The sequence below is a fragment of the Fopius arisanus genome, unplaced genomic scaffold (assembly GCF_000806365.1).
Source record: "Fopius arisanus strain USDA-PBARC FA_bdor unplaced genomic scaffold, ASM80636v1 scaffold00215, whole genome shotgun sequence".
Lineage (NCBI taxonomy): Eukaryota > Metazoa > Arthropoda > Insecta > Hymenoptera > Braconidae > Fopius > Fopius arisanus.
The window spans coordinates 10,475-20,708 of record NW_011887954.1 but is presented as its reverse complement, the minus strand read 5'-3'; the positions used below and the strand labels follow the sequence as shown (position 1 = coordinate 20,708).

At 40.9% G+C, this 10,234-nt stretch overlaps 1 protein-coding gene across 1 annotated transcript; it reads left to right on the top strand.

Annotated features, from left to right (window-relative positions):
* Nucleotides 1-4,468: 4,468 nt before the first annotated feature.
* LOC105272602 (uncharacterized) lies at nt 4,469-6,589 on the top strand. Its single transcript, XM_011314796.1, has 3 exons — nt 4,469-5,446; nt 6,180-6,393; nt 6,435-6,589. The coding sequence occupies exons 1-3, from the start codon at nt 4,469-4,471 to the stop codon at nt 6,587-6,589; spliced, it is 1,347 nt and encodes a 448-aa protein (XP_011313098.1).
* Nucleotides 6,590-10,234: the final 3,645 nt, after the last annotated feature.

Genomic DNA, 10,234 nt, shown 5'->3' with positions numbered 1-10,234 from the left:
CCAACAAACACCGTAAGTCGAACAAAATACACACACTACACTAACACACTATTCTTTTCAAACTCGCTAATTCCCCGGTTTTTTTTTATTTCGGATTTTCTATTTAGTGTATTGGTGCGTTTTTTTTTAATAAATTAACTAAAAGGAATTCGTTCAAGAGTGTGGTTTTTTCTACGGTTCGATTATTTAGTCCCACCCAGTCAGATCCCATTACAAGACAACCTTCTTTCTTTTTTTTTGTTGTTGCCTCCCTATCTAGTCACATCTCAGACGAATCCAGGGTTCCTAACGGACCAGGATTTAAAGGGGTCTATTTTCCCTCATAACCGCAACAATGCTACGGACGAGAGTCCGAGGCTACAGAGATTCATCTCTAGGGCGAAACCCATGGTATTGGGGTGGACTAAGGGCTGGGACGCATGGGGAGTAACTCTGGTTTTGACTCGCAATGAGATTGCTATTACCGAGCTCTCGAGTTGGGGTGAACGTTAGGTGGGTGAGAAAGGTCTCCAGATACCTGCGTCGCATGTGCCTCGAGAAGTTCGGCGCCCTGCGGGGTGAGAAGGATTCGTAGGTAATCTATGTCTTGTTTGGGGTGGAGCCACCCCAGAGGAGAGAGTATCACGTGCGAGGGATGGTCATGCCGATGGTCAATCGATGGCGATGCCGTAAGTGCGGCAGAAGTTAGTGATTGAAGTTACCCGTACGATGGTGAACCCCGCCCACTCTACCGTGTCATGCTGCTGGCTCGGCATTGTGAGACCCGCCACCGAAAGTCCGCGGAGTTGACGAAATTCCTTCGCGGCTGGTTTTCCGTCAGGTTTTCCAGAAAAACCTGGCTGGCGTCCAATCGTGAACAATAGAGGCGGCAACCAGAGTAGTTCGAGGATTATCCCGGGGTGTTGACCCGGGAATGAATACTCTTACAACGTTCATACTGTTGCTTTTCGCGGAAATGATACAAGCATCGATCACACAATCACATACGATGTGCAATATTGGAAATTTGAGCACTAACCAGTCTTGAAAGATCTTATCCATGCAAAATGGTAAATCGGTTGACTATCAGCTGCAACATACACATTCGAACAAAAGAGGAGTAAATGAATTGTAGGTATGCGCGAGTTCATCTTGCTGAGGTAGAAAGGGACAATTTCGTTCTCACTGTTCACTCCATATTCAATTCCATAAACATTAATTAACAGCTCATTCATTTTCTCAAATTTTGGAATATCACTCAAGGTCATGGGGAGGCGAATGTTTGCATAATCAATTAGCTTTTGACTATGTGGAAGAATTGCTGTGGTATAATCGGGATATGATGAAGTAGCACATCGATGCGTCTTTACTGGATAGAGAGCAGCAATAACTGACCACAGAAAACAAAATTCATCCGAATTTTTGACATTGACAACAGCTTTTTTACTTTGAATATCATAGGGCAACTCGACGTACGTTGAAGAGCCACCCTTCAGTGGAGCATATCGGTTTACATTAATCGTCAAATTTATAATTCCACTCAATTCCCATCCCGAATCACGTTTTTGGAAATCATCGATTTTCGTGAGCAATGGCTCACTCACATTCTCATCAAACCATGTTGCTAGATCTGTAGCTGGTAGAATGATTTTATTCTTTGTATTGAAATATTTAACTTCACTAGTAATCACTTCATTCTTTTTCAATGTAAATTGCCAATCAGTGACAGTCAAAGAAGAGGAAAAAATTACGACGAAGCAGTGATGATTCCGAACAAGTCCCCAAGCGCCAAAACACGAGGAAGGAACTGTTAACACGGATTCAGAGGAGTCAGAGCCTCCACCGACCTACAGTGATAATCGCAGAAATCTTCAACGAGACAGAAACTCATATCCTAATGTCGAGATGTCAGATGATGGAGAGCGACCGCTTGTCATACTTCCCGCCCTAAATTGCCATGATCGCATTGGAACTAATAAACAAAAAAAGTGTCGTAGGAGGCTGAATTCCAATACGCCAACAATTTCCGTAATTGAGGAAGTGAGGAATATTGAAAAAACTGGAGCATCAAGCTATAATGCTACTGTTGAGGTAATTCAATCGATCCCAGAGGTATTAAAGACTGAGAGAGGGTCAACCGCGCTAATTCTACTCCCAATTTCTCATGAGGATCTCAATATAGAGAAGGAACTGGAAAGCTGTGGAAAACAGTCTATTCCTGAGCAGTCAGTAAAACTGAGAGAGAATCAGGCTTGGGAGTGACGGTTCAGAGGATGCAGCCAATACCAGAGGTACCGACGACTCAGGGAGGGTCAGCCATGCAGACTCCACTCCTAAATTCCTGTGGGAATCCCAGCAAGGAAAACAAACGAAAAATCTGTAGAACAATATTCATTTTTGAGGAGCCAACAGGTCCTGCACCATTGTAAATACTGAAGGAGAACCAGGTTTTGGTGGAAAGATTGAGGGAATACAACCAATACTAGGGATATCAGAGACTCAGGATGCATCGACCACAATGATTCCACTACCAAATTCTCGCGGGGAAGCCAGTGAGGAGAAGCAACTGAAAAGCTCTGGAAAACAGTTCTCTTCTGAAGAGCGAGCAATTCCTAGACACGGAAGAGCAAGTAATTGCGGAAAAACTGAGGGAGAAACCAGCTCTGATGTGACAGTTGAGGGAATTATAAAAATAGCAGACGTATCAAAGATTCAGGGACAGTCAGCCATACAGATTCCACTCCTCAATTCCTGTGAGGTTCTCGGCAAGGATAAAAGATCACAAAGCTGTAGAAGAAGGTTAAAGTTTGAGGAGCCAGAAATTCTTGGAACCGGGACAGTGAACAATCTGTTGACTGTTCAGGTACTGCAACCAATACCAGAGGCATCAGAGACTCAGGGAGCGTCAGCTATGCTGATTCCAATTTTAAATTTCCTTGAGGACCTCCATGAGGAAACACAACTAAAAATCTGTGAAAAACAGTCGATTCCCGAGGAGCCAGCGATTCTTGGGCACGAAGAACCGAGCAATACCGGAAACACTGACGGAGAATCAGGGCTAAGTATTGCAATTGAGAGGATTCAACAAATAACAGAAGTATCAGAGTTTAGGAGAGCACCAGCCCTGCCTACTTAACTCCTGACTACAAAGAATGGCTTTATCAAGAGAAAAATAGAAAATCGGTTGGATTCAGAGGATCACAATTTTCCTGAGGATATGTGTACTTCCAAACAGGAATCACACGTTTCACTCGTTGAGAAAATATCTTCGGCTGAAGCTGTGCTTGTGAAATCCACTGATCATGATATTGAAACTAATTTATCGAATAAGCCTACTATCGATTAACTTTTTACGGTCACATCAAAAGATAGGCCTTCTTCTCTGAGTTTCGCACCCACTCCCATTAGTAATATCTTGGATGAAACAATCCCATCGTTCGAAGAGAAAAGTTTCAATAACTGTCCTACAGAGTTGAAGAAAAATGACGAAATAGTGCCCGAGACTGACAATGAAAATGAGAGTGTGAGTCCAGAACTTAGCACTTCTCTACGAATGTATTTTTATTCTATGAATGTATCTAGGGCTAGATACATTTATCAAAGGAGTAACTGCGAAATTTCATGAGCAAAACGTACCTGTTACTGAGCCCTTGATTGAAGATATGGTGAATGTCTATAACTACGACTCAGCTATCGCTAAATTGGACTACGATATTGGGAAAGAATCAGCCAAAAGTCAGAAATCGAGAGATGATGTGCATCGTTTTGTGGAAAATGAATTTTTTACTGAAAACTCCAATCTTGACGGTGGGAATACGAAACCAAATACTCGAGAAACAAGATCAAGGAAAATTTCTGAGATAATTAGCACCGAAATCGTCAAAACTCGATACAAATTAGTAAAAAAAGCTGAACAAACGATCAAGACTAATTATGACAGGAAAAATCAAACAACTACTCGATGTCAACAGGCTCCCCTAGATTCCGGCGTCATGAATTCCAAAAATGACGAAATTGCGGAATATTTTGGGATACCCAAGGCTCATCCATCCCTTTGGGAGCAAAATGAAACATCAACTGGTGTGGAGCCGAGTTTGACGAAGGACAAACTCGAAGATTTTTCTGAGGATGTTGATAGCTCAGATGCCTACGACCCTGATAAAGATGGCGATGAAGAATCAGATTCTAATGAATCCTCATCAGGTGGAGACGCAGAGGCGGATGAATGAAATAGCGAACACGAGCCATGGCCTGTTGTCCCACTTGATATAACTCATGGAGATAACGCACCAATTTTCGCTCCAGATGACCGAGACATGCATGTCCGTCATTGTCTGGAGTGAAAAAACATTTTTGTATTTATTACAAAAAAATCCAGACGAAATTCGCGAGGCATCTCCAGCTGGTTCATAAAAATGAGGAGGATGTGAAAAAATTCACGCACTTTCTAGCAGGAAACCCAGAAAGACTGCAAGTTATTGCTACCATCATGAAAACGGCTGACTTTTTGTTCAATTCAGACAGACAGCTCAACAATGGTTCACTGATTGTTTGCAGACGATCAAACATCAGAATGAACATAACTGCTGAAGATTTCCAAGTCTGTGGTAAGTGTAAGGGCTACTACGCAAGATCTGCCATAGGTCATCATTGCCGTAAGTGTGTTGACCACGATGGAAAGAATGAAAGGATTGTGATGGCGCGAGGAAGAAAAATCGCTGCTCGAGTGCACCCAATTTCTAGCAAAGACGTTCGAAATAAATCATATCCATACATGATCGAAGATGCAGTCGTAAAAAAAATTCGATATGATGAATTAGTAACGGTTTATGCTAATAAAATGGCCAAGAAATACGGAACACAAGGCCAAAGTTATAAACAAGTTCGTGCCAATTTACGTCTTTGCAGTAGGTTCCTGATAGCGATTAAACAAATCGATAACAGGATCAAGGACTTCAGTGATGTTCTTCAACCCGAGTTTTATGATGCGGTCATAGGTGCTGTTCGAGTAGTTACGAAATACGACGAGGACACAAAACTCTATGGAGCTCCAGCAGTAGCTTTCGGATACGGAATACTGCTGAAGAAACTCGCCGAGCTCTTACGCAATGAGAACACTAAGAAAAAAATGCCAGGTAAGACAGAAGAAGTCGATAACTTCATCAAATTACTTGAAGCAGGCTATGGCATCAACCGCGGAGTGGCTGAAACTCAAGCCCAAAATAATCGACGTAAGGAAGTTGTCCTTCCCACCACTGAAGATATTAAGAAGCTGCATGCTTTCATTAAAATGGAGCGAGACAAATATTATGAGAAAATGACAGAGAAATTTTTGGACATCAGCTGGGAAAGCCTCGCCAGGATGACACTCCTATCACTTCGAATTTTCAACCGTCGTCGACCGGGAGAAATTGAGCGCCTCTACATCGAGGATTTTCGCAGTCACCGAAGTCTAGATCAGGGATGGGCAACCTCTGCTCCAGTGATGGGCCTTTACGACCTAAGTCGTAAAGGGCCTTCTCCTCGGCTGAAATCAACCAAAGTGGGGGTAACACTCAAGAACAGGAAAAGAGGACAAATGTCGCTGAAGAAAAGGAAAAGCGGGGAAATGAGTGAAAAATGGAAAATGTGAAATTTTCTTCACCATGACATTTATATTAATTTATAAAAAACCGGCTGTTTAATTTCAGAGGCAAATAACAAATTCTACAATGCCATGTTTCAGTGGTCACGCAATTATTTATACAAGAAATGAAATTGATTGAAGTAAAAATGTTAATTGAAGAAAATTTAAAAAAAAAATTATTTTTAAAAAATATTCCTTTTTTATATTGAGAATCAACATCAGCCGGTCAAAACTGCAATGTTTGGTATTTTTTCTTTGACATATTTTTCGGTAAAATCGTTATTGGACCAAAAATTTAAAAAGCAAGCTGAAAGATGTCTTCAATTCGGGAAGCTGAATTTGAAGAAAATCTTCATGTTTATCGCAATGACCAATAGTTATCTTCATATTCAGAAAATTTTTTTTCTATGTGTGGATTTTTTAATTTATATTAATCGCGGCGGCCATTTTCCCCATTTTACCATTTGACAGAGACGTCATGGGACGCTCCCCAGTACGGTAACTGTGAGGCCCCACTATGATCGTACTAGGATCCTTATAATTCGCATGGTTATAAACTTTATTGGATTCCTAGCTCGAGATTATGACTCTGCTCCGAGCTACCTGGTGGTTGCCCATCCCTGGTCTAGATCATGCTTCAAACCAGGAAGCCTACGACGGCTTGAGCGAGGAGGGAAAGAAGTTGACCAGCAAATACTCCAGGTTTAAGATCCGTGGTGTCCCAGTTCTGGTTGACAAGGAAGTGCTGGATTGTTTGAACCTCCTGATTAACCACAGGGAAAATGCAGGTATCCCGAAAAAAATGCATATTTATTTGGATTGCTTTCAGCTCATGAAACTGGCAATCGCTATCTCAGTGCATGTGATTTAATGCGAGAGTACTCGGTTAAATGTGGAACCGGCGCCCCGGAAACTGTACGTGGTACGATACTGAGGAAGCACATTGCTACGAAGTGCATTGCATTAAATCTAACAGATGGTTAAGTAACTGATCTCGCAAATTTCATGGGTCATGTCGAAAAAATCCATAAGGATTTTTATCGACAGCCGGTCTTGGAAACTGACATCATCAGAATCTCGAAGATTTTAAATACTGCCCAGAGTCTAACTCCATCTGAGCACGACTTAAATCACATTAGTATTAGAGAGCACTGCATTCCACGTGGAAAATCCAACCGAGGTAGTGATAACACTGGAGATGGCCCTAGCATGAGTAGTTCAACCACATCGACTACTTCAACGGGAAAACAGCCCTGGTCCGATCAAGAAAGGAAGACTACGCTAGCAGCCTTCGGGGGAGAGTTAAAAGCGGGAAGGGTCCCATCTGGGAGAGAGATGCAGGAGTTTATTGATAAAAATGCATGTATGAGAGTACGCACTGTTCCTCAAGTCAGAACTTGGCTATGGACTCAGAAGAAGAAGATGACCAATCATTAATACTCATGGAGTATCAAGAATTTGAGCTCTTATTTTTCCTTTTTTTTACATTTTTGCAATTTTTTTTTATATGTTCATTACTGCAAAAATTAGCACTTTTATTTTATGTTTGCCCAACGGTTTTTGTATGTTTATGATGAAAAAGAACCATATTTCTCTTTTATATTCATGATAAAGAATAAATTGAAATTTCCAGTAACTTGTTTTTTTTATTCCCTAACTTTTTCTAGTTATTTTAAATTTCTTGTACAAAAATTGAATCGATTATAAATGGCATTAGGGCGGCCTTCTCGTAATGGTAATTTCAGGGACACGAAGAATTGCATAATGGACATTACGGTGTCATCTGAGATTCTTGAGTATTCTATGGGGACGTTCATATAATGATCACTACGAGGACGGATGGACTATATTTTCCTTAATTCCTCATTTTCACTGATGGACTTAATCATTCTTCTTCTTCAGTTTCCACCAATCCTTGTGACAGAATACTTGTCAAGACTCAAAACAATCCCACACCCATCTTAAAGGGATTACTTGCTGTCGAGATGAATCCAAAGTCAAATTTATGTGATTCGCAATATGGAAGAGTTAAATCGGAATTGTTCCGGAAAAGATGGACAGTACCATCACTACACTTCGTGAAACTGTAAAAAATCAAATGGATTCAACTTTAACTCTTTTACGTGGCTTTGATTGATTTCCTATCTTTTCCTGTTTATTTCAGATTTTTTATTCGAATAATTGAATCAGTTATCCATATAAACTTTATGGCTTAGGACAATTTTGCCTAATGGAGATCGGGAGTTAGAGTAACTCCGAGAGCTGAGGTTGCCCACCTCTGTTCTGGTGTACGGTTCTGTAAGTACAAGTGGGGGGTCGGTTCAAGGTGATAAGTGCTAGGGTGGGCAGCTCGACTGGAACAGGGCGGTGAAAACTGGTTGAAGTAGCTACATTCCTTTCGGGTTGGCGAGGTAGGAGGAGTAGTTGAACTTCCAACTGAAACATTGACTTTACTGGATGAGTTTTCCCACAATTGAGGTAAAAGATTGAACATCGAAAGAGGAATGAAGGAGACAAATGCACTATCCCGTGAAGCTAATGTATCGACGTACTATTCTTTAATTTCAAATCTCACAAATCGATCAATCAATATCTCTGGTCTTCCGAACTTGACGTAACAAGTTGGCAATCCACGTGACCCAGGGAAGAACAGAGCATCTCGAGATCTCTCGTGCCATTTCTGCCCCGCGGGTCACTAATCCGTTAAAGTGATTATAGTTTTGAGGAATCATTACTAAGAGTGATGAGAAATCATTGAGCGGAGTTTTAAGGGATCAGTGTAGAGAGAACTGTGAATTGTTTGAAAGACTACTGTGAGCTGTTTGTTGTGCCCTTTTAGAGGATTTGGTGCACTCATTTACACTAAGAGGAGGCGGAAGGAAGTGGAAAGAAAAGAGCAACTTGGAGAAAAAAATTGACAGAATTTTGTGGACACCATTATCCGTGACTCCCACAATTTTCGTCCATACCCCAAGGAATTTACCGTACCCTTTTCATATTTCCCCTCCCAGACGAGTCTTCTTGTAATTATCGCTGTATCTACTTTCAGCCTCCTAACTATTAGTAATTTTTTTCACGTCGTTCCCCTAACTTCTTCCCCATTACTCTTGAAACACTCAAATCTCCCGTCTTTGCTCGTATTGTGTCAAGTCGTCGCAAGTAGGCTCACCTTACAGTTCCTCTTCAAATTAATAAATAAAGGGCACAAGAGTATTATTTGCATGAATGAGTGTGTATTGAAGAATCACACATATACATAATCTTTCTTTGATCTGAAATCCCTCCAAATTAATTTCCATCTCCAACTTGTCTCTTCTTTCAGGCCTCTCATAAATTAATTCATTCTTGCCGCCTGTACTCGACTACCGGAATTTTCGTGCCTTGGTAAGAATTATTCAACATTATATTTTTACCGAAGGTCACAAGGTATCATGCATTATAAGTTACAAAAAAGTGACTTAACGAAGCGTTTCATTACTAATTGACTCTGTCTGACAAACTGACCGAGAGGTAACGAATTTATGAGGTTATACTTTATCGTGGACTCGATTGCGACCAGTGTTCTATCTTTGTTGTACACCTGAAGACGGATTGGGTAACGTCCCAGGTGCCATAGCAGTTAATGGAGCGTAGTGCCGATGCTGACCCATATTATGACGAATATACGTGGACACTATCCACGAATACTCGGGCTAATTTATACTTCAACAGTATATGTTACAATATTGTCTGATTCGCCATTATCTATTTTGAATTACATGTGCCAATTCATGTGTGTCCTCATATTATCGAGATCAATGAAAAAGCGAGTAATGATACTAGTTAACTTAATGGTATTTCTGGGGCCTAACACAATTACCTCGATGAATTGCATGCTGCCCTACATTAAACTTGCCGGTACCTGAAAAGTGTAGGTTCTCAATCCGATTTAGAAAAACAACGTGGTGCCGATTAGCTTCTGCTCTTGGGAATCATCCGAGTATCCTCTGGTATTGAACCCAGCAAAATATGTCTGGACTATGAAGTGATCATCGCAATTGCGGAAACGGCGTTGGGTCATCTTCGACATCCGACAAGAAAAAAAAGGTGGGAAAGATGGAAGGGCATTTCACCATCATAATTATCGAAAAATCGAGTTCTTTTCGAATTCACAGAGTTATTCTCATGGAAATAAAAATTTGGAAACTGAACTGAACCAATCAGTTCTTCCTTACAATATGTACAACATCTACAACACATTCCATTACCATCAAGAGCCTGAGCCACTATTCAGTAGAATGAATGTCTTGCTAACAGCACCACTCATCGTCATCGATTGCTGCAAGTAAAACGACTTCTTAGGAAGCGGTACCTGTGGAAATTAGTCTGGAGTTTGAATTATGAGCGATCTTCATTCTTAATAACGCAGCCTAGTCCCTGCTCTTACACGAACGAGTCGGTAGATAGAGCTTGCTGACCGGTAGCGTCAAGAAACCCATTTGAAAATGGAATGCAATCATTCAACTTAATGAATTAACAATATTTATTGGAAAAGACAATGTTTTTGATTCGCACTAACAACATCATGATCAAGAGCACTTTCCTATCTTGGTTTTCAATGATTCAAACAATATATTTATACCGAGTTTG

Excerpts from the sequence above, each read along its gene's own strand:
- LOC105272602 (XM_011314796.1), top strand. The coding sequence starts at position 4,469 with ATGAAAACGGCTGACTTTTTGTTCAATTCAGACAGACAGCTCAACAAT. Across the intron at positions 5,447-6,179 it reads GAAGTCTAGATCAGGGATGG|CTCGAGATTATGACTCTGCT; the intron begins GCAACCTCTGCT and ends TTGGATTCCTAG. Across the intron at positions 6,394-6,434 it reads TAACCACAGGGAAAATGCAG|CTCATGAAACTGGCAATCGC; the intron begins GTATCCCGAAAA and ends GATTGCTTTCAG.